Raw genomic sequence first — 25,437 nt, forward strand, 5'->3', positions numbered from 1 at the left:
GCTTTCCTCAAACACTGAAAGGTAATTTTTAGAAATGATAATCCATAAAAGGAATTACTCCATCTAAGATGTCAGGTTTTAAGTATTTAACTTTCTATCACTGACAATAAAGACTAATATGCAGAGACTGATAAAAATCTAGAAACACTTTATCATTAAAGCCTTTTACTACGTCTGATTAATCTGTTTCCTTAATACAGCCCTGATATAGCCAATGCTCAATCATTATTAAATTTCATGTGTTGAAATAGAAACAAAAATTTCATAATTCAAATGGTAATACAGATAATCCAACCTTCATGTCCATCTATCCTTTGTAGTTTGTAAACATTAACATCAACTTGGATTATTTCTTAAGAGTTCCTAATTTTCACTGTATAGAAAAGTTTCCAAACTTTCACAAAAATGTGTAAGCTCTCAGCTGAAAGTCAACTTCTGAGTTCAACTCCTCTTGAAATAGATCAATTCCTATTACCTAAATCTTCTGATACAAAAACTTAAAACAAAGATGTGCAGGCTTCAAGAAATAGAGGGTAGAAACTAATATGAGGTCAGAAAGTTACCTGCAGAACATGGTCTAACACTGGTGAATACTGCACAATCATCAGTCAGCACACGTGAAAGGGCCGAGCCCAGCGTCACGGCGCGAAATTCTTTTTTGTTTGTTTGTTTGGGAGGGAAACTCCTGCAGTAGCTACCCTAGTACATTTGGTTCTAAAACTGACTGCATTGCATTAGATTCCCAGAGCTGCCATTTCATCCTTAAAAATAGGTAATGTACTAATTAATATTTTATAAACTACTTTTAAATGATAAAAGCGACTTTAACTACTTGCAGTAGTAACCATCCTTTTATTTTAAAAATGTAAAGTTTATTACCTGCTGAATTCCCACTGCATAAGTTTTCAAAAAGAATTCAGAAAATTCAAAGTATTCTTTTGTGACATTTCCTGGGCTTCCATATCTTAAAACACAAAGAGAAAATGTTTAAATATTGAGAATTTTGTAAACAAAACATGCTCATTAGTTTAAATAATTTTTCATAGATACATTCTACTGGGGCAGAAAACTAACACTTTCCCTTTTATTCACAAGCACCGAAGTAAAATTATGACAAGCAACACTTCGAGTCCAGGCCATACTTAAAATTTCAGACAGAAATATCATATCTCCATCCTTTTTGACAGAGACTAGAAAGACCCAGGGAAGACCATTCACCTCATTATGATATCAAAGCCAATGATCACAGTGAAGCCTGCTTTAAAACAAGGGCAGGATAACTTTTTGCCCTCTAAAGAAAAATAATCAAATACCATACAGCATCAAGGGGACCTATTCAATTTTATTATACCCAGTACTGAGATACTAACCACAGATGGTAAATCTAATAACCAGAATTACCGTTCAAAGAGACGAGCCACAATGTGCAGCGCCCACTTCTTACATTTCCACCAGACCAGTTCTGGTCTATCATCCTCCTCAATCTGCAGAGTCTCCTAGGGGGACAAAACACCCAGATAAAATTCTTACAACGGAAGGGTTTGCGTGACCAACAAAGGCAGAATAAATGTTGACATAAATTAAGCAATATTAAATGTGAATTCAGATTGCCATACAAATACAAGTTCTTACTTTACAGATTGCTAGGTAGGAATTAAACGAGCAAAACTTCAACTAACTAGTGTTATTGTTCACATTTATCTATCTTTGAAAGGCCCAAAAAAGTAGAAAACAAAATACAAAACGTCACATCCCTCAAGGAAACTCTCTAGGATACCAGAAAAGTTTTATATCTTGATCTGGGAGACAGTAACACAAGTGTCAGTCTGTCAAAATTCACTGAACTGTTCATTAATTTCTGTGCATTAATGTGTATAAACTAAATCTCAACATAACTTGTCCCAAGATATAGACAAAGGAAGGAATATTGAGACATCTGGAGACAACATCTGGAGACAAGCTCAAAATTTTAAATATTTTATAATTTTTATAATTTTATATTTTTAAAATATTTTCTATCTTAATATAATGTTTAATATAATATATATTTGATATAATTTTATATATAATTTTTAAATGTTCATATATTTTAATTTAGTTAATCTGATTATTTGAGTTAATTTGATATATGAAATATAGTATCACATTTATTGCACATAAAAATGAGACACCATCTTTCACCTATCAAACTGGCAAACTTAGAATTGAACAAAACAGTATCAGTCACTGCTTATTAAAGTATAAGCCAATACACTCTTTCTGGAAAGCTGTTTTCAGTATCTGTCAAAGTAGAAAATTAAGCCATTACTTTCTACTAACTTTTAACAGAATATAACCTATAAAAATACTGAATCACTATGCCAAACACCTGAAACTAATATAACATTGTGAATCAACTCTACTTCAATTAATTAATTTACTAATTAGCTAAAGATCTGTCAAAGCCTTAACACAGCAAGGAGGTCATCCAAACAAAATAATCATGTATATGCATAGAAATCTAACTATATCCTTATAGTTAAACCTATAACAAGCTAAATATCTAGCAAATGAAGCATTAAGCAAAAATGTACCATACAAAAAAATTCAAAATCATACAAAATATTTCCACAAAATTTTAAGTGAAAATTAATATCAAAACAGTACCCACTCCAGTACTCTTGCCTGGGAAATGCCATGGACAGAGGAGCCTGGTGGGCTGCGGTCCATGGGGTCGCAAGAGTCAGACAGAACTGAGCACACATGCATGCACGCAACCATCTATATATACCGTTTTTACAAATAAAATATAATTGTTCCTCCTGACAGATCCCATTAATGCTTCTTTTCCAGTATACCTTTTTTAATCACTGTTTAATAAGATTTTGTCAGTATACCCTTTTTAATCACTTCTTCCTATAAAGTATTTTCTGTAGGAAAAAATATGTTGTATATGAATGCAGAGAAAAAAAGAGGAATGATTATCAAGTTTTAAAAATGGCTATCTATTTTTAGTAGGATTAAACAGTTATTTTATTAATTTTGTTTATCTGAATTTTCTATAGCTAAGTATGTATCATAAATTATTTTTATTACAGTAATTTTTTTTTTCCAAATAGCAGGCTGGGATAATAGTCTACCACAAAGAACCCAAATTCAACTTTTCCCAATTCTTCTTAGAAACAGAAGCCCTTTCTTACAGGAGGAACAGTCCTGTCAATAATAGTTCGGAAGATCTCCATCCACGCTGTCATGGTTTGGTTATTCACCAGTTGAAGAGGCAGCGCATACTGAAAACAAAGGACAACAATATCAGACAATAATTCCTCCCCTCTAAAAAATCAGCAACTTATCTACATAGAAAGGTTGAAATACATGGAACGGCTAACACTTGACCATGAAAACAGTAATTTCACATGATTCAACCTAAAATTTAACTTAAAACAGCTCTACGTAAGTTAAATTTTTAAAATCTAGAAAATATACATGCCATAAATTATTTCTCTGAGCTCCTCCTTTTTTTCAGCCATGCTGTGCATCATCCAGGATTTTAGTTCCCCAACTAGGGATCAAACCCATGCCCCCCACATTGGGAGCATGGAGTGTTAACCACTGGACCTCCAACGAAGTCCCTGGTATATTTTTAAGTAAAAAATAATAAAAGTAATACAGAAAGAGGTCATTTATTCAGCATGAGACTCTAGATAAGTGATTTTTTAACATTTACCACTTTGGGTGTCAAATTTCATCTTTCCAGCTTTATTGAAATAGAATCGATATATAATGCTACATAAGTCTAAGGTACACAACATGATTATTTGATACACATATATATTGTTAAATTACTTTTATAACAATGTTAGTCAATACTTCCATTACCTCATATAATTATCTTTTTATTTTTGAAATGTAGTTCATTTAAAATATTATATTATTTTCAGGTATACAAGTAACTTCACTATTTTTATAGACTATATTCCATTTAAAGTTATTACAAAATAATGGCTATATTTCCATGTGCTGTACAACACATCCTGTTACTCATTTATTTTATACATAGTAGTTAATATCTCTTAATCCCATATGCATCTTGACCCTCCCCACTTCCCTCTCCTGTTAATCACTAGTTTATTCTCTGTATCTATGTATCTGTTTCTGTTTTGTTACATACACTTGTTTATTGTTTAGATTCCACACATAAGTGATAACAGTATTTGTCATTCTTTGCCTGACATTTCGCTAAGTGTAAAACACTCTAGGTCCATCCACATTGTTGCAAATGGCAGAATTTCATTCTTTTTATGCCTGAGTAATATTCCATTTTATGTATATGCATGTGCATAAACATACAATATCTTCATTCATTCATCTATTGATGGACACTTAAGCTGCTTCAGTATTCCTGCCTTGAGAACCTCATGAACAGTATGAAAAGGCAAAATGATAGAAAGAGGAACTCCCCAAGTCAGGAGGTGCCCAATATGCTACTGGAGATCAGTGGATAAAAACTCCAGAAAGAATGAAGGGATGGAGCCAAAGCAAAAACAATACCCAGTTGTGGATGTGACTGGTGATAGAAGCAAGGTCCAATGCTGTAAAGAGCAATATTGCATAGGAATCTGGAATGGTAGGTCCCTGAATCAAGGCAAATTGGAAGTGGTCAAACAGGAGATGGCAAGAGTGAACACTGACATTCTAGGAATCAGCGAACTAAAATGGACTGGAATGGGTGAATTTAACTCAAATAACCATTGTATCTACTACTGTGGGCAGGAATCCCTTAGAAGAAATGGAGTAGCCATCATGGTCAACAAAAGAGTCTGAAATGCAGTACTTGGATGCAATTTCAAAAACGACAGAATGATCTCTGTTCGTTTTCAAGGCAAACCATTCAATATCACAGTAATCCAAGCCTATGCCCCAACCAGTAACGCTGAAGAAGCTGAAGTTGAATGGTTCTATGAAGACCTACAAGACTGTTTAGGACTAACACCCAAAAAAGATATCCTTTTCATTATAGGGGACTGGAATGCAAAAGTAGCAAGTCAAGAAACACCTGGAGTAACAGGCAAATTTGGCCTTGGAGTACAGAATGAAGCAGAGCAAAGGCTCATAGAGTTTTACCAAGAGAACACACTGGTGATAGCAAACACCCTCTTCCAACAACACAAGAGAAGACTCTACACATGGACATCACCAGATGGTTGACACAGAAATCAGACTGATTATATTCTTTGCAGCCAAAGATGGAGAAGCTCTATACAGTCAGTAAAAACAAAACTGGGAGCTGACTGTGGCTCAGATCATGAACTCCTTATTGCCAAATTCAGACTTAAATTGAAGGAAGTAGGGAAAACCACTAGGCCATTCAGGTATGACCTAAATCAAATCCCTTATGACTATACAGTGGAAGTGAGAAATAGATTTAAGGGACTAGAACTGATAGAGTGCTTGATGGACAGAGGTTTGTGACATTGTACAGGAGACAGGGATCAAGGCCATCCCCATGGAAAAGAAATGCAAAAAAGCAAAATGGCTGTCTGAAGAGGCCTTACAAATAGCTGTGAAAAGAAGAGAAGTGAAAAGCAAAGGAGAAAAGGAAAGATATACCCATTTGAATGCAGAGTTCCAAAGAATACCAAGGAGAGATAAAAAAAAGCCTTCCTCAGCGATCAATGAGAAGAAATGGAGGAAAACAACAGAATGGGAAAGATTATAGATCTCTTCAAGAAAATTAGAGATATCAAGGGAACATTTCATGCAAAGATGGGCTCGATAAAGGACAGAAATGGATTGGACCTAACAGAAGCAGAAGATATTAAGAAGAGGTGGCAAGAATACACAGAAGAACTGTACAAAAAAGATCTTCACGACCCAGATAATCACGATGGTGAGATCACTCACCTAGAGCCAGACAGCCTGGAATGTGAAGTCAAGTGGTCCTCAGGAAGCATCACTACGAACAAAGCTAGTGGAGGTGATGGAATTCCAGCTGAGCCATTGCAAATCCTGGAAGATGATGCTGTGAAAGTGCTGCACTCAATATGCCAGCAAATTTGGAAAACTCAGCAGTGATCACAGGACTGGAAAAGGTCAGTTTTCATTCCAATCCCAAAGAAAGGCAATCCCAAAGAATGTTCAAACTACCACACAATTGCACTCATCTCACACGCTAGTAAAGTAATACTAAAAATTCTCCAAGCCAGGGTTCAGCAATACATTAACCATGAACTTCCAGATGTTCAAGCTGGTTTTAGAAAAGGCAGAGGAACCAGAGATCAAATTGCCAACATCTGCTGGATCATCAAAAAAGCAAGAGAGTTCCAGAAAAACATCTATTTCTGCTTTATTGACTACGCCAAAGGCTTTGACTGTTCGGATCACAATAAACTGTGGAAAATTCTGAAAGAGATGGGAATACCAGACCACCTGACCTGCCTCTTGAGAAACCTATATCCAGGTCAGAAAGAAACAGTTAGAACTGGACATGAAACAACAGACTAGTTCCAAAGAGGAAAAGGAGTACGTCAAGGCTGTATATTGTCAGCCTACTTATTTAACTTATATGCAGAGTACATCATGAGACATGCTGGGCTGGCAGAAGCACAAACTGGAATCAAGACTGCCAGGAGAAATATCAATAATCTCAGATATGCAGATGATATCACCCTTATAGTAGAAAGTGAAGAGGAACTAAAAAGCCTCTTGATGGAAGTGAAGGAGGAGAGTGAAAAGTTGGCTTAAAGCTCAACATTCAGAAAACTAAGATCATGGCATCTGGTCCCATCACCTCATGGGAAGTAGATAGGGAAACAGTGGAAACAGTGTCAACTTTATTTTGGGGGGCTCCAAAATGCTGTAGATGCTGATTGCAGTCATGAAACTAAAAGACGCTTACTCCTTGGAAAGAAAGTTATGACCAAGCTAGATAGCATATTAAAAAGCAGAGACATTACTTTGCCAACAAAGGTCCATCTAGTCAAGGCTATGGTTTTTCCAGTGGTCGTGTACGGATGTGAGAGTTGGACTGTGAAGATAGCTGAGCACCAAAGAATTGATGCTTTTGAACTGTGGTGTTGGAGAAGACTCTTGAGAGTCCCTTGGACTGCAAGGAGATCCAACCAGTCCATCCTAAAGGAGATCAGTCCTGGGTGTTCATTGGAAGGCCTGATGCTGAAGCTGAAACTTCAATACTTTGGTCACCTCATGTGAAGAGTTGACTCATTGGAAAAGACCCTGATGCTGGGAAAGATTGAGGGCAGGAGGAGAACGGGACAACAGAGGGTGAGATGGCTGGATGGCATCACCGACTCCATGGGCATGAGTTTGAGTAAACTCCAGGAGTGGGTGATGGACAGGGAGGCCTGGCGTGCTGTGATTCATGGGGTCGCAAAGTGTTGGACACGACTGAGCGACTGAGCTGAACTGAACTGAACTAAGTTGCTTCCATAATATGGCTATTGTGAAAAATACTGTTACAAACACTGGGGTGTATATATCTTTTGACTCAGTGTTTTCACTTTTTCCAGATATATACCTAGCAGTAGAATTGCTGACCATATGGTAGTCCTATTTTTAGTTTTTTGAGGAAATGCCATAGTTTTTCATAATGGCTGTACCAATGTACATTCCCATTAACAGTGTATGAAGATTCCCCTTTCTCCACATCCTTGTCAAGATTTGTTATTTGAAGATTTTTTCATGATAGGTATTCTGACCGGGTATGAGGTGGTAGCTCATTATGGCTTTGGTTTACATTTCTCTGGTGATAAGCAACGTTGAGCATCTTTTCAAGTGCTTGTTGGCTATGTATATGTCTTCTTTGGATAAATGTCTATTCAAGTCTTCTGCCCATTTTTTATTTGGGTGTTTTTTTTGTTGTCATTGAGCTATATGAGCTGTTTATATATTTTGGATATTAACCCCTTATTGCTAATATCATTTGCAAGTATCTTCTCCCATTTAGTAGGCTGTCTTTTTGTTTTGTCAATGGTATCCTCTGCTGTGCAAAAGCTTTTAAGCTTAATTAGGTCCCATTTGTTTTTGTTTTTATTTCCTTAAGAAATAAATAAAAAAAAAAAAAATATTGCTGATTTATGTCAAAATGTGCTACATGTTTTCTCTTCCAGGAGTTTTATGGTTTCCAGGTCTTACATTGAGGTCTTTAATCTGTTTTGACTTTATTTTTGTATATGATATGAGGAAATGTCCTTATTCATTTACATATGACTGTCCAGTTTTCCCAGCACCACTTACTGAAGGGACTGTCTTTTCTTCACCATATATTCTTGCTTCCTTTGTCATGGATTAATTGACTATATGTGCATGTGTTTACTTCTGAGTTCTCTGTTCTGTTCCATTGATCTATAAGCCTGTTTTTGTGCCAGTATGATACTGTTTTGATTATTGTATATTTGTAGTGTAGTCTGAGGAGAAGACAATGGCAACCCACTCCAGTACTCTTGCCTGGAAAATCCCATGGATGGAGGAGCCTGGTAGGCTGCAGTCCATGGGGTCACTAAGAGTTGGACATGACTAGCGACTTCACTTTCACTTTTCACTTTCATGCATTGGAAAATGAAATGGCAACCCTCTCCAGTGTTCTTGCCTAAAGAATCCCAGGGATGGCGGAGCCTAGTGGGCTGCCGTCTATGGGGTCGCACAGAGACTGAAGCAACTTAGCAGCAGCAGCAGCAGTATAGTATGAAGTCAGGGAGCGTGATATCTCCAAGTTTGTTCTTTTTTCTCAAGGTTGCTTTAGCAATTCAGGGTCTTTGGTAAATTATCTGTTCTACTTCTGTGAAAAATGTCATCAATATTTTGATAGAGGTTTCAGTAAATCTACAGATTGCTTTGGATAGTATGGACATTTTAACAATATTAATTATTCCAATCCAAGAACTCAAAATATCTTTCCATTTCTTTGTACTGTTTTCAAACTCCTTCATCAATGTTTATAGCTTTCAGAATATAGGTCTTTTACATCCTTGGATAAGCTTATTCCAAAGCATTTTATTATTTCTGATGCAGTTGTAAATAGGGATGTTTCCTTAATTTCTCGTCCCATAATTATCTTTTTGTGATGCAAACTCATTTTAATGACTTTAATGAAAATCTTTCCTTCAAGAAACACTTTTTTCAATTAATTTTGTCTACACTGTGGCATGACATCACAGTCCACTACACTATATTACAGTGTACAACTCCCCTCCCTACTACACCTTGAGCTACAGGAGATGAGGCTTAGCATCTCTGCATCCATGCATTCCAAAACCTGCTAAGGACATAATAGTAAGTAAAGCTTACATTCTAATTGAGGGGGGGAAAACATTTAAACAAGAAATTACAACATGATGTGATAAACAAGCATTACAGTGTTGATAAGAGCACCCATGAGGACCATGTAATGCAGCCTAGTAACAGAAGAGACAACTTCCGTGGAAGAAGTGATATGCAAGCTGAGACATGGAGAAGGAGTACAAATGAACCAGGACAGAAAGGGGAAGGAGGGTGCTCCAGGTTACACGGTGCCTTAAAGGCTCAGCAGTGACAAGCGGACATGACCTGCTCATGAAGCTAAAAGAATTTCCATATGGCTGGAGTGTAAAGAACAAAGCTAAAGCTAAATATATTATAAGATAGTATAAGATGAGGTGAGATAGTATAAGATAGTATAGCATAAGATGAGGTGAGAGATGAAAGGTTTTATAGGCCATGTGACGAAATTAACACTTTATTCTAAATGCAGTGGGCAGTCAATTGGTTTTAAGATGGAGTAAAGAGGAGGAGCAGGTTCAGGGTTGGGGGAACGATAGTAATGAGTTCACTTCTGGACAAATGAGTTCTGAAATATGTATGAAATATTCAAGAGCCCTGTATACAATAAATATTTAATAAATGCTTAGACAAAATCAATTGCATTATATCATACTTTTTATAACATAAATTTTTCTGCCTTTTCCCTTATAGACAATCACTCTTTACTTACATAAACACTGGAACTATGCCACTTAAAGCCTTCTAAAGTTTTGCTTCCAGGATTCCTCACTGAAGAATATCACTATATCAGCACATAATAAATTACTGAAATGGTTTAAAATGATGAGGGTTTTTTTCCCCAGATTTTTCAGTTCTTTAGCACATACATGTAAGAAAAAAAAATTAGATTTTTGCTCTCTTAGCAAACCAAGTAGAAGTAGAGACTTTAAGAAAACTATTTCATCATCCTGTGTCTTACTTACAGTTCCTGGCTATGCTTCTCCCAGTGGGAAAGGGAAGTCTGGCTCTGAATAAATGGGATATTACTATGTCTAATGGCAAGACATCTCACTGAATAAAAAATGTTTGCCCCAAAGTGATTCTCCTGAGAAAGATTTCTGAACAGAAAAACAAAAACAAAAGCATCATACATCTTCCTGCTTTATTACTTTTAAAAAAAGGAAAAAAAGGTGAAGGAATATGTTTTCTTGGTATTCTAGTTTCTTCTCTTTTCTCAGAGGTGCGGCCTTTCCCCTTCCCACTGCCCCAAAAAAGGCAAAGCTGAAAAAAACACAAAAATCCTCCCTGGACTGTCTCTATTAAAAGTTTAAAAGGTGAGGCTAAAAATATAAATCTTATTAAAGTGAAATATTCTAGAACAATATAAAAGTACTTCAGTCAGATAGAAGCCAAGAACAAAAACAAACTATCCTGACTCTCTAGCTTGATGAAACTACCCTCTTGCCATGACTAAGTTAACAAGAAAGCAAGAAATAAAGCTTTAATCCATTCATCACTCAAATAGTTCAAACTGACAGCAATTATTCTTTCTCCACCTAGATCTAAATATCTTACCCAAGCCTTTCGAGGATTAAATTTTAAATATTTTTATATTTAAAACATTCTATATTAATGTTCATTATAGCTTTCAAATAAGAAAAGAGAAATTTTTAAATGAAGGTAAATGAGTCACTCAGTCTCATTTGTTACCTTTAAACTGGGTCAAATGCAAACAAACTACCATCAATATGATTTCTCAATAAAAAAAGAACTCTCTACTTTTCCTTTCTCTTCTCCTATAATCGTAACTAATCTACAGGCAGAATGCTATGGACAGATTAGTCAAATCATCAGGTTTTAGGACAGTTAACTACCTTGTTTCTTCCATACTCAGACTTCAGACACTGGGGTGAAAGACATATGGCCACTGAATCTCAGCTCTGCCACTCAGATAACCTTGGACAATTAAGTTGACCTAAGTCTGTTCTCTCCTAAGGATTTTTTTTTTTTTTTAAAGAAATACATGTGAGAATATATAATATGTAATTTTTAACAATAAACAATAACTGACACTTACTGAGCACTTTCGATGTGCCAGGCAGAAATACATGGCATCAAATTTGTCTTCTGCTATAGAAACTTACCTGCACAAGTGCATAAAAGATTTTCAGAATCTGTTTCTGTATTAATACAGAATAGTGTGAGGAATCAGGAAGGAGCTGCATAATTTGTTGCTGAATACGAGGCAGAAATATTTGCATTGCTGCTATAAGAGGTTCTCTTTCCTCTGCTTTCTTATATCTACATGAGCAAAGACAAAACAAGAAAACAATAATTTCTCCCCCCACAAAAGAGCTATAAATGATGAATGAAAAACAGTATTTCTAAACTATATAAAACTAAAACAATAACTTTCTAAACACTGTATTACATTTCACTTTGGATTGTTGGAATGAACCTGAGAGAAACTGAAAGAGCACATCCCTGTTTCAGGCAGAATACCTAATATCTTTTTAGGAAGAGTTGGACTAATTCAAAATAATCAAAAACAGCTTTGCAACTTTCCTAAATCAATTTTTCTAGTACTTAGATTAACTTTCATCATACCACAATTCTTGCTACAAAATACAGGCTGATATGCCAGCGTAAGTAGATATTCCTATTATATAACAAATAATGTGGTGGAAAAAACAGTTGTCTATACCCTATATTGAGAAGTTAAAATAGTTTACAAATTTATGTGCTCTTAGATCACTAAAATATCCTCTAAAAATCATTTTAAAAGGAGGACTACAGAACTTTGTACGCAGGAGCAGCAATTCGAAACTAGAAAGCAATGCTATTAAACGTGACACTAGTCCCACACCTTCCAAGCAATTCTTATAGAAACGAAACTCACTAGCAAAGAAACTGGCATTTTCTACCTTGTACCCAAAAAGGTCAATGTTTGGTTTACTTAATAATGTGTTCACTTGAAGACAAATGTTAAGGTACCTCTCCATCAAAATTTCCAAGGAAAGTTGTTAAATAAATAGTCCTCTGAAACTAACAAATAAGTTTGAGAAGCACTACCTGAAAGATTAACACATTAGCAGATTAAAGATTCTTTGAAAAACTGTAGTAAATTACCACATTTGTGTTGAATCCAACATTTCCCAAACTAACCTGATTCTGCACAATACCCACAGCAGACCCCTCTATGCAATGTAATTCTTTCTAAGTAACACAAGGCTGGTATCTTCAGCCAGTAGAAATCAACTTACTCATATGTCTTCACCAGTTGATACAGACATAACAAACTGCCAAGCCAGCTTCCACTGCTCTGTGACTGCAAGTAATAGTCTATCTTGTCGACTACTGCTGGCCAGTGACCAGGGAAATCGTATTTAATGATGGCACGGAGACACATTGTTAACTGGACTCTATAAGGTGGGGGGAAAAAAGTCCACAATCTAAGTAGTTATAAATATCAGGCTTCAAAGACCTCTAGTACTGTACACAAAAGCACTTTGATTCCTATTTATCTACATTATATAGTTATTTATCTAGGATGATAAGAAAAAGAGTGGTCCTATTTAAAAAACACCTCCTCAGTAACTTAAACTTACTGAAAATAAATAGAATGAGTGATTGCCTAAAATGTATCAAATCTTTCAAATGGTCTTATCCTAAAGATAAGCTTTGTTAAAAAAAAAAAAAAAAATGAATAAATTCATTAAAAATTCTCCAAAAAAAAAAATGACTCAACCCCAGCTCTTTATAAAATTTCCCACCTTGTCATATTTTGTATTTTGGTTATCATATCCTACAGGGAAACAGAACAAAAAAGTACGTTATTATTTCAACTGGACAAACTTAACCTAAATATGGTCACAGTAAGTAAAACGGAAGCCTACGTAACAGTGGGAAGCATCTCCATGAGCCAAAGTCTGGAATCAGTCATCAGCAGTTCCAGCCATGCAGTATTTTGCACCTATGAAAACTTCCTTAGATCCTAAATTTTATACAAAGTACCAAGTACTAGCTGGAAATTCTTGAAGGGGAATGTTAACAGCTATTTCCAAAGAAACATAGAAAAAAAAGCAACAGGCAAGACATAAAACAGAAAAAAAAAAAAAGGACATATCTTCAATAAAACCACGAAGTTAAGTGATAAAAGATGTGATCTCATAACGCTTAGGTCAGTAATCATTTCCTCAACTGGATCCCAGTCACAACTGAACAGAAAGTGAGGGGAAAAAATTTCTCTCCTACAAACTCCCAGTGTGTCCTTACATGGTCACTTGCAAATGGTCAGAAAGTGAATCAAGCTAAATTAGGATTCCACCATGCCAAGAAAAAGATACGTATTCAGTTCAACAGCCAATAACTTGAATTCACTGAAATGAAACAAACAAAATAATGCCTTTTCCTTGTGTCTCCAAATCTATCTGCAAAAGATCCTTTGCAGTACTTCAAATAAACTTTGAGAATATTTATGTAAGAGTGGTTACAGTTAAGCCTTCAGGACATAAAAGAAGCAAAGCCACAAAGAACTGTCTCATAATAAAGATAATGTCCTATGCCACCAGCAGCTGTTCCTAAACAACCAATAGATCATATCTGTATTCAATAAAACTGAAACTTTTCATTTTTTTTTTAATTTCATCTTCAGGTTGACCCTCTTAATCCTTTTTCATTCCAAGCCAAGCAAAGGATGTCTATGAACAGCCATCCTTTCATATATTACTGTGTAGAAGCATTGCTTGCAAGATTCAGAGAGATTTAAAAATGTAAAGATTTTGCCAAGAAATGGACACATGATGGTACCACAGGGAAGCCAGTGCCAGACAGGCATGTGGGCAACCAAAAAGAATAAAGACTATTTTCTTTCATCAGTACACCTCCTTTCTCCTCTTAATGAAACAACTGCACAAAGAGGAGTTCAAAGTTTGTCACACTCAGGGATAAAGTTATATCTAATCTCTTGAAGTTAGCTTCATTTCCCTACCTCAGATTCATCTATTTCCCTCCTGCCTTTTCTAAAGAAACCTAATCACTCTCTCATGTTGAAAAGAATTTGTTTTTCCTATTTTAAGACTGCATAATTTTTTTGACTCTATAGTTGTGCTATCCAATAAGGGCAGCCACCAGTTATGTAATTAAATTAGAAATTCAGTTCCTCAGTTACACTAGCCATATTTCAAGTACTCCACTGGCTTCTATGCCACATGACTAAGGATCAGACAGTAAGGATACAGAAGATTTCCATTACCGCAGAAAATCTACTACACTCTACACAGCTAATCTAAATTTAAAAAACCAGAGATACTTCTAGTATATACTTTCTCCATCCTATCTTCTTCAAAGGAACAGATGCTCAGCTCACAAAAATGAATAAAAAGATAGGTACAGTATTACAAAAGTGCTAAGTTAAAACCCCCAGAAGTCAATTTCCCTGTATCAGGGAAAAGAAAAGCAAATAGTGAAAAGTCAAGTGCTCTAAATGAGAACATAGGTTATTTACATACAGGGATCTACACAACAATTTTAGTTACATGTTTGCCTTAACTTTTCTTACGGCTACTTATAGCAACTAAATCCTTTCCAAAATATTTTGAGGCAGGGACTTTCTAGTGGTTCAGTGGTTAAGATTCCTCCTTTCCCACTGCAGGGGACATGGGTTTGATCCCTGGTTGGGGAACTAAGATCCCACATGCCACATGGTGCAGCCAAAAAAAAATAATAATAATAATATATATATATATATATAAGCAAAGAATTACAAATGCAAAAACAAATAATTAAAACTGTATTCTTTGAATGACCACCTTCATTACTTTGTATCTCTTTTAAAAAACAAACTTGAGGCTGATGATTAAATCTAATCTCCACCATTCACATAGTCTGTGCTTCCCACAAAGCACACAGATATAGTATAATGTACCTCACTAAATCTGGAGACCGAATTATTCCTTCCACAATATTATCACGTATTTGCTGGCGATCATTTTCATGAATGTTGAATGGAAATATTGCTTCTCCTGGTGGAGGTTCTCGGTCCGGCCAGTACTGTGTCACCATGTTCTTCAAGTAAATGGCAGCTAAGTTAAAGGGGAAAAAAAAAAAAGCTAATGTAGCAGTATTGAAGAGATGGCTTTCATTTAGCCTTGCAGAGCATGAAAGGCTAAACCCTTCAATGCTAAATATGACACCCAGCAAAAATGGAAAATCTTATAAATAGCCAAGTGGAGAAAGGAAAATGAATAAGAATTTAAAGTTTCTCTTTAGCTAGTAAAGTAAATCTGAGCAGAAAACACCTCATTAAATAAAACTCCAGAGTTTACATGACAGAAAAATGACCTAGGAACTCAAGTATGTACCTATATACTAAATAAATACAAAATGGTCTAAATGCAACTCTACCAAAAAATTTTCAGATCATGAGAGTCATACTGTTCATAATGCCCAATACTGAACTGACAACAGGTGAAACTCTACAGTCCTTCACACAGATTGCTTTTTCTGTCTTTCTTTCACTGGCTATTATTATCCCACACTACCATTTTGAAACTTGTATGCTTTTTATAGTATTGGTAATTATTATCTAACCCTTCAGAAATATTTGCCACTTTCAAATATAACAATAGAGAAAAGAACATTAGCTTTCAAATATTTTTGGAAAATCTCAGGAAATCTCTTATGTGCTTATTTCTATCAAAGTACAATCATCAATGATTTGGTTTCTATTTTTTTTAATCATCTTCAACATTTAACAAAAGACTTCTGAAAGAAGCTAATATACTGCTACAGAGTTCTGACAGGGAATGCAAAGCTTTCTCACCAACCCAGCTGAGCACTGGGAATACATATGTTTTTATGATGTCATATTCTTACCCATACATAAAATATAAAAATAAAGACAGATGACCTGCAAAGCATTGTAACTGTCTTCCCTCAAGTTTCTCCTCTCCCTTCTTCCCCACTCCTCCCTTCATCTCAATTTTAACATAAGCTAAACTGGCTCCTAAAAGCATTATACCACAAAGACTAAACCAAAACATGTTCTACATTGGCTGTAATACAACAGAAATCCAATGAAATTATGAACCTGATATCCTATAAGCTCCTCTTTCATTAGTTTTGATTCAACAAAGGTCTGAAAAAGACAATTTCACCTAAGACTTTCATTTTTTAGGATAAAAACAAAAATTATTTGAGACAGTGAAAGAGAGAGGGAAAGGGAGAAAGGGGGGGGCGGGGAAGGGAGGGAAAAGGAAAGGGAGGGAGGCGGGAGACAGAGAAAGAAAATGTGTCTATGTGTGAGAGTTTGGGTTTTTGTCTCTTTTTAAGTCAGACCACACAGGCTCTGGACTAAGTACCATCATTTACCCCAGTATACTTATTTTATTATGTAACCGTCATTGGCAATAAAAATACACAAACTGTTGGAAAAAATGAATAAATGATCTAAGAATATGGCCCAACCTGTCAGCAGTTCAGACTGATTTCATGAGATTAATCTTTGCAAAAAGAAAAATCACAATGCCATTTTAATCCCTACAGAACTAGTCTTGAAAATAAAAAGCAACTTTCAGACAGCAAAGATACAGACATGGTAAAATCATGGACCTATTCATAATTTATTCATTAAATGCTATTAACTTTATAACTAAAAATATTTTTATTCTGGAACACCATAAGAGATGGCCTATATAAAATACACTGACAAACTGTATAGGTTGCAAGAAACATGCAGTTAGTTAAAATAAAACTGAATTTAATGTAATAATTTGAAAATAGAATATTAATCATGCTTATAATCACAGATTACTAAAGATAATGAAGGGAAAATACCAAAAATAACTGAAACTCTACCAATAATCTAAAAATATCCCCTTAATCATTTAATTCAAATGTCTATCTAACCATATGCCAGAGCTAAGTAAATACAAATATCTTAATTCATTCATAAAAAAATTAAGTATTAAAATTTGTTTTTCTGCAAAATCTACTTATAACTTCAAGCATCTTAAGTTTTAAATTAACTTTAAAATATACACGCATTTCTCCCCTTTTGAAACACAATGAATCATCACATACGCTCTATCTTCTGGACCCAGAGCCACCAGCACACAGATCAAATGGGTTCTATAACATCAAAGTGGAAAGGATGCAAGCAAACTTAGTGAAGCGGAATGCTATGCTTTTTGAGTTGATGTTTCTAAGTTTTTCTATTTTTCATAGTAATGTGGTAGCCCTTCTCCTCTTCTCTCTCTTGTTATTACTTTAATCTGTTAAAGGCCAAGAAACAAGGTAATGAAGTGTGTAAATTATATCTAAAACAAGATTAAATAGATTCTGAGTAAGAGCCATAGAGTTTCCTACAAATAAGATACATGAGTTTTAACAAAAGAGCATCTTGAAGTGCTTCTGGACTAATCAGAGGCAACTTCCTGTTAATTTCTAGGTTGTGTATTCTGAAACAATGAGGTCAACACTTTGATAATGCTACTAAGCCTACCAATCAAAAGGAAAACAGTGGAGCAAACATCCAAATTTATCTTGTTTAGCTTGCCAATATCAAAATATTACATTTATTTCCTATTTCTTACCAGTAAAGTAATAAAGGACACTCACTAACAAGCTTTCTTGATAATAGCAAGAATATTAACTGCCCACAAGCAAAAAAAATCAAGAACTGAATATTTCACAGAACCATGTCTTTCCACTTAATATTATAGCATAACTTTTACACTTTATATAAACAGGCTGATTTTTTAAAATCAAAGATCACAACATTCTGTTTTAAAGGTCATGCTAAAATGATAAATTGTCCGAGGGTCACCATGATTCTTGGGGTATCTTTGTATTCTAATAATAGGTTAAACAGAAAAGAAAATTTACAAATGGCACTTAAATTTAGGATAGTTATACTGTAGACTTCTACACAGTATATACACAGACTGTATAATAAAATGGATGCTGTAAAGTAAAAAGTTGTCCTAATAAATTAGGACATGATCAACAACCAAGAGAAACTCTGTCCTGTGGCTAACAGATTTAAAATCTACGTAAATCATAAATAAAAGTTGCTTTTAAATGCTAATTACATTTTATATCAAAACTTAATTACCTAAGTTATTAAGATTCAAAGTTGTATAGAACTGGTGAGGATATGGAAAACCCTGCATTCTAATGCACCGTTGATAGAACAAGTAAGCAAATGCAACTTGGTGATACGATTCAAAATTGTAAATGTTAATATTGTTAACATCATTAACCTAGCATTTCCATTTGTTTCATCCTATGAAAATATCCCCACTAGTATCCAGAGATATGTGTTCAAGGATGTTCATTTTAACATTACCTCTAACAAAAACAAGAAAAAGGGGCAATAAGGGACATGCTCACCAGTATCAGATTGCTTAAATACACTACGGTAGTTCTAATTCAAAGAAATACAGCAGGAGAGAATGGGACAAACTGAGGGAGCAGCACTGAAATATATACATTACCATGTATAAGGCAGAGAGCTAGTGGGAAGTGCTGTCACACAGGAAGCTCAGCCCAGTGCTCCATGACACCGCAGAAGGGTGGAATGGGGAAGGGGGGGGAGGGAGGGAGGCTCAAGAGAATATATGTATACTTACAGCTGGCTCATGTTACTGTACAGCAGAAACCAACACAACATTGTAAAGCAATTATCCTCCAAACAAAAATAAATTTAAAAAAAAAAGAATATATAGAGGAATGGGAGTATGGAAATCTCAAAAATATACTTTCTCTTTAAAAAAAAAATACTAAATAATTGTTACAAAGAATGAAGTATATGTTATGTGCACTGACATGGAATGATCTCCCAAGGGTATGTGGTTAAATGAAAAAAAAAGGAAATTACAAAATAGCATGTGTAGTACAAACAGATTTTTATTACTTTTTAAAACCAGCATATCTACAGAAAAAGAAAAAGAATTAGAGAACCAAGCACCAAAGTTGATAGTAGCTATCTCTCGGGGTAGGTTCAAGAGCAATCTAATAATATAAATTCTGTTTATTTGTATGTTATATAAATAAGACTTATTAATTTAATAAACTGCTTTAAGATCCTTAAAAATACTATTTCCATTGCAAAGCTTTATAGCAAATTCACAATGGCCCTATAAACAACTTAGGTTATTAAAGTAAGTTCCATTTAGCAAAATGTGGTTTCAAAACAGCCCTATTTTATAAAACAAACATTAAACTGAAAATTGTGATTTCAAAAAACTTACACTGAAGTCTCACAAACCTTATTAAAGTAAAAATAATTCCACCATGAATGTTTTTCCATAGTTTTTTCATAAGAAATTTATTTTTTCATAAGATAATTTAACCACAAAGGGATCGTTTAGGAAATCATACATATTTTTCCAAAATTTAATGATTCCCTAATTTATTCTGTTATGTTCAAGTAAAACTAAATGCTTTTATCAGCATGTAGAGTATAATTCCATTTCTATAAAATTGTTCATCTAGCCTCTTCTATCTGAACACATGCACAGAGTAATGGTCACCTAATGTTAATGATGGCCATTTCTGAGTAATGAATGTAGGGTAATTTTTTTACTTTTTTCTGAGTATTTTTCTATATTGCCAAATTTATTTATGAGTGTACGTCACGTAATTTTTAAAAAGTCTCTTCAATCATATACTTATAAATTAGCTACTGTCATTTTATCCCCTTCACTTGAAATTATTTTCTTTCCAGGACACTTTCATGCTCCATTTTTAACCTTCTGGTTTCTAATGACCAGTTCATTTAAAAAAGGAAGAAGAATAATTAAAAAAACATCAAGGAACTACTCTAAGATCCACAGACCCAAAAGCAAGGTTCATGTTTATAATAAAAGTTCTGCTTCCCATCATGCGGTTAGGAACACCTGTGCAAACCTTCCCCCTCCATGATCTGACACATGGAATGGAGCCAAATTCATATACATAAATTCATGGTGTTAATCTATGGGTCTAAAGGCAAAGCCACCAGGAATCACTAAAAATCAGGGAGATAAAGCTATTAAAACTGAATAAGCTAAGAAGAAAAATGCCAATGTAATAGAGAAAAGGAACTGTATTAATAGCTAGATAGGAGAAGAGGACAGAAAAAGGTATGGGAGATTTTAGAGCTCCATATGGACCTCTAAATTTCCAGGGAAAAAGAGTCAGTTTTTAAGCCATGAGAAATACCTCATGTATGTTTCCTATGTTTTCAAAGAAAGCAGATATTTAGAAATGAAATAAAACTCTAGTTCTAGTTTTACCCATAATCTTATAAAGCACTTAAAAGAAAACAACTCACCTGCCTGGCGCACTGGGAATTCCACATGCTCAGACACTATAATCCGAAGTAAACTGGGGGCAAAATTGATAATCTTGTAAGACTGAAATTACAAAGAAATATTATATTAAAAATAGGGCAATACAAGTGAATAACTGTCAGCACCTGTTCCTGAATACATTCCTGTCCAAACAAAAGAAAAACTTTTAAAGGAAAAGAAACTCTCCAAAGCAAAATGAAGATTACTAAAATACAAAAAAATTTACTTAGAATAAATCGATGAATAAAAGAGTAAGAACATTTTTATGTTTTTTTAGATACATATTGTCAAAATGTTCTCCAGAAAGGGTGTGGCAATTTATGCTTCCGATAGTAGATTATATGTGTGCCCATCTATCTAATATAAAGACTAGCATTATCATTCCTTCAAAACTTTTCATCCTTATTCATATTTTAAATTACACTTATTCTAGCTTGAATTTTTTTCCTATTGGTTGGCTATTTGTTTTCTTCCACAAATTCTTTATTCCCCTCATCTTCTGTAATGGGAATATTTGTTTTATTCTTAATCAATTCTAGGAGCTATTTTATGAATTTAAAATTTCAAATTTTTATTTGACTCATACATTGTGCTCAGTCACTAAGTCATGTCTGACTCTGCAACCCCATAGATGGTAGCCCGTCAGGCTCCTCTGTCAATGCGGTTTTCCAGGTGAGTGACTTATACAAGTGTTTCCTTCCAGCTTATCTGTACTTCAATTTTGTTAGTACTTTTGATGAAAAGAAAACATGGGCTACAGAAAATGGGAGATCCAACAGAGAAAATGAACAATGGCTCAGCATAAGCCAGTCCAGATTGCAACAATGTAGGTATCTCAAGAGACAGGGTTGAGAGCTCTTGTCACCAGCTGCCCTCCGCTGCCAGAGCATCTTTTAAACTTAGCAGTGCCCCAGTGAGCCTGCGCTTATGAGGTGCCTACTGCCTGGGCCATGTCTCCCCACAGACATGTTTTACTCTGACCTACTCCTGAGCTTGGCCATCGTGACTATAGATGCAAAAAAAAAGAGAGAGCAAGCAGTCTATTCCTTCTGATCATATTCCCTCCAGATGTCTAGTACCTGGACCACATTACAGGCCTGCCACATTCCTGGAGCTTACACTTGGCCCTGCCTGCTGACATTCCCAGAAAAGACTCATAAATTCTCAGTGAGGCTAAGCCAGACAATGTCACAAAGAGTCTGTTCTGCTTACCTCCTCCCTAGAGCCTGGATCTATGTTGGCATCCCTTTCAGTGCACCACTAGTTTATGCACACCACTCCTTTTTTTTAAATTTATCACCTTTCCTATTATTTTTGATAACATTCATTGAGATAAATGTTCAACCAAAAAAATGGAGAAAATTGGCATCTTTAAAATATTGATTCTTTTCATACTCATTGAAAGGACCAAAGCTGAAGCTGAAGCTCCAATACTTCAGCCACCTGATGGGAAGAGCCGACCCACTGGAAAAGACTGAAGGTAAAAGAACAGGGTGACAGAGAATGAGATGGTCAGATGGCATCACCGACTGAATGGACATGAATTTGAGCAACTCTGGGAGACAGTGAAGCACAGGGAAGCTTGGCGTGCTGCAGTCCTTGGGGTCACAAAGAGTTAGACACAACTTAGTGGCTTCAATTATAGACAAAGAATTTACTTCATATACAAAAATTTAAGATTCTGCGGTTTATAGAGGATGAAAAGAAGAACAATTATAAGATAATTCAAAAGTTTACTCTTGTTGTTCAGTCACTAAAATAAATGAGCTGGACCCTAATCACCTGTGGTAGGTTACCCACTGGTTTATCCAACAAAGAAGGATGTTACAGAGGTGGTAAAGGATAAAGCATACAAAACCCGACATTAAAGCCTTATTTATTAAAAGGTTATGTGACATTATATTTTGGTCTTCTACTTACAATTCAAAAGAATACTTAGAGCATATTACAATCCAAAACATTATATTATACTAAATATAAATGCTAAATGAGTGACACAGCAATAAGCTACTTTCAGAAGTTGCAGAGGTAGCTGTGGTCTGTAGTGAGCTGGGTGGATATGGGGCAGGGCAGAGTTAGGTTGGTACGGATTTGGATTGGAATATCATGAACAAAGGGGCTTCCCAGGCGGCACTAGTGGTGAAGAACCAACCTACCAATGCAGGAGACCTAAGAGACACTGTTTTGATCCCTGGGAAGATCCCCTGGAGGAGGGCATAGCAATCCACTCCAGTATTCTTGCCTGGAGAATCCCATGGACAGAGGAGCCTGGTGGGTTACAGTCCATAGGGTGGCAAAGAGTCGGACAGGCCTGAGCGACTAAGCATGCACACACCACAAAGAAAAGGGTATGGGATCCTAAATATCTCTTGCAGTTCTGCAGGTTTTCCACCTTCCCTTTCCACTTCTATAAAGTCAGCTGCACTTACGTACTGATGACTCAGAAACAACAGAAGCATAGGCTAACAGAGGCAGAGCAGTACAAGAGAGAAAAGATAGGATCCCTGTCCACACTATCAAAATAACATCTGGCCACATTGTGAAGAGAAGGGGGTCATAAACAGGCCAACTCCCCTGTTCACACTAGCAGAATGCAAGTTCAGCTCTTGCTTTGTTGCTCCTAGCCAACGCCTGGATTACTACTCTTCCAACTAAGCAACACGTAGTACTTTTACTCTGCAAAGCCTGGGACAGGTACTGACCTTAACTTTCCCCTATTCTGAGAGAGAGTCCTTTTCTCTTTGAAGCACCAATACACTCCCTTGGGCGTCAGTTGAACTCAACCTTCTCTCCAGAGTCAGTTATTTTCACTCTCTCATCCTGGATTCACATTTAACTCCACCCAGATTTCCCATTAAAACAATCCCTTTCAAAGATTCACAAGAGATATCTGCACTTCAAAGTCAACTCCATCCCGGGAAAACCTATGACACACTTACTTAGGACAGTCATTCCCACACTTTAGGAAGCACAGAATCACCCAGCTAGTTAATTAAAACACAGCTGGGCCCCATCCCCAGAGGTTCTAATTCCTTAAGTCTAGAGTGAAGCCCCATAATTTGCATTTCCAACAAGTTCCCAAATGATGTTGGCGTTGCTCATTCTGGGCAGCGCTTTGAGAACCACTAATTCAGGTATATTCCTTTACATTTTAAGGATTACTGCAACCTCAAACCTGTCACTCTATCCTGGAGGTAGACCTTAATTCGTACTTTGCAGTGATAAGTTTATGATTCACTCTTACAGGTGACGAGGAAAATACAACCTAGAGTTTGGGATCATTCAATTTAGCAATGTCGGTGATATCGCTGGAACAAGGTCAAAGCTAGTTAGTAAGAATAAAGGAAAGGGAATAAAAGAAAGTCTCACACATTTTACCGTTTTTTAAAAAAACCTCTACAAACTCTTACTATTCGGCGTGGCTTTCGCAAAGCACCACCACCAAAAAAACTGCCTATTCTTCCCAAAGCACTCTTCGCCAGCATTTCCCCAGCGCTCCAGCAAACTCTGCCACTCGGTGTCTAAGCGGCCCTGCCAACCCCACAGAAGCAGGCGACCGGACAGGGTTTCCCACAACACCACCTAAAAAGGTCTGGGTCTGCAGAAAAAAGAACTCAGGTTTGAATTTTAAGTGAATTTTCCCACCAACTCGGCGTACTTAAGGAAAAGAAATCACATCTCGAAAACACTAGCAAAGCTTGCTAAAGCTTCTTTCTGCGGACCAGGCGAGCTGAACAAACTGCACCGGGAAGGAAAACGACAGGGAAAGATGCAAAGGTGGCCAACAGGTGCGTGAGCCGTTGAGAAAAGATCCAGGGACTACGGCTCCACCGGACCCTGGGGCGGGGGCGGGGACGGGGACGGAACCGGCCGAGAGCCGCGTTGGGGGCCGGGGGCCGGGGGCCCGGGTCGGGGTGGAGATCAGGGGCGCCGAAGAGGGAGAGCCCGGCGAGGCGGCCGGGGGCCCGCTCCTCACCTGGTTGAGTTCATTCTCGGCGGCAATCCGCAGCTTCGGGTCGATGGTGCCCTTCAGCGCCTGGATGATCCGGTTGAGGTCCATCTCCCCAGGCGGGGGCTCCGCGGCCCCCGGACCAGTAGGCCAGACTGCCGCTTTAGTTTGTCTTTTGACCCTCTCAGCCTCCTCCTCCGCGACCCCTGAACTACCTCACTCCTCACCCCCCGCCACCGTCGCCACCTGCAGCCACTTGCTGCGCCACTCTGACTCCGCGCCCCTTGTCCTCCCTTTCTACCCCCCACAACTCGCTCTCCATTCACCCTTTTACGACAGCCGGTGGGAGGCGGGAGAAGTAAGAAGAGGAAACGGCGCCTCCTTTACGGCGGCCTCTTCCCCCGGGCATGCTGCTATGGCCGCCCCCACTAGCGGCCACCATGCTGCTGTACGGAAAGTGGTCTCGGCCTCTTCCCAGCAGGGAAACCGGGCTCACTAGCTCCAGCAGGCGGTCGTCGTGCTGCCCTACGGAAAAGAACTGCCTGCCATTTCCCTTCGGGGGAACCGAGCTCGCAAGGTGTCTGTTTATAGTTGCTTCCAAATTAAGCATATATGGATGGAATGGCACTTTTTATTCGTCTGAAAATTCTTTGGGTATTACAACAGAGATCATCTGCGTGCGTGCTAAGTCGCTTCAGTCGTTTCCGACTCTGTGCGACGCTATGGACTGTACCCACAAGGCTCTTCTGTCCATTGGGATTCTCCAGGCAAGAATACTGGCGTGGGTTGCCACGCCCTCCTCCAAGGGAATCTTCCCTCCCAGGGATTGAACCCTCATCTCCTATGTCTCCTACATTGGCAGGCGGATGCTTTACCAGTAGCGCAAGGCTTTCTCTGTGGGAGCCATCATTCGTT

At 36.9% G+C, this 25,437-nt stretch overlaps 1 protein-coding gene across 2 annotated transcripts in view; it reads right to left on the minus strand.

Moving 5' to 3' along the window:
• The window catches only part of IPO8 (importin 8), a 72,508-nt gene extending 47,667 nt beyond the window's left edge, over positions 1 to 24,841 (minus strand). Inside the window, exons 1-8 of one of the 2 annotated variants that reach the window (XM_061125209.1) lie at positions 24,550 to 24,841; positions 20,555 to 20,636; positions 15,164 to 15,320; positions 12,501 to 12,659; positions 11,382 to 11,538; positions 3,180 to 3,269; positions 1,402 to 1,496; positions 880 to 964 (exon numbers count right to left, since the gene is read on the minus strand). In XM_061125209.1, the coding sequence (XP_060981192.1) occupies positions 880 to 964; positions 1,402 to 1,496; positions 3,180 to 3,269; positions 11,382 to 11,538; positions 12,501 to 12,659; positions 15,164 to 15,320; positions 20,555 to 20,636; positions 24,550 to 24,633 (909 nt within the window). In that variant the 5' untranslated portion in view covers positions 24,634 to 24,841. The remainder of the gene's footprint in view (positions 1 to 879; positions 965 to 1,401; positions 1,497 to 3,179; positions 3,270 to 11,381; positions 11,539 to 12,500; positions 12,660 to 15,163; positions 15,321 to 20,554; positions 20,637 to 24,549) is intronic. The other variant, XM_061125210.1, reaches the window with a different exon arrangement.
• Between the last annotated feature and the right edge of the window lie 596 nt (positions 24,842 to 25,437).

This window comes from Dama dama, chromosome 22 (assembly GCF_033118175.1).
Source record: "Dama dama isolate Ldn47 chromosome 22, ASM3311817v1, whole genome shotgun sequence".
In the NCBI taxonomy this organism is placed as follows: Eukaryota; Metazoa; Chordata; class Mammalia; order Artiodactyla; family Cervidae; genus Dama; species Dama dama.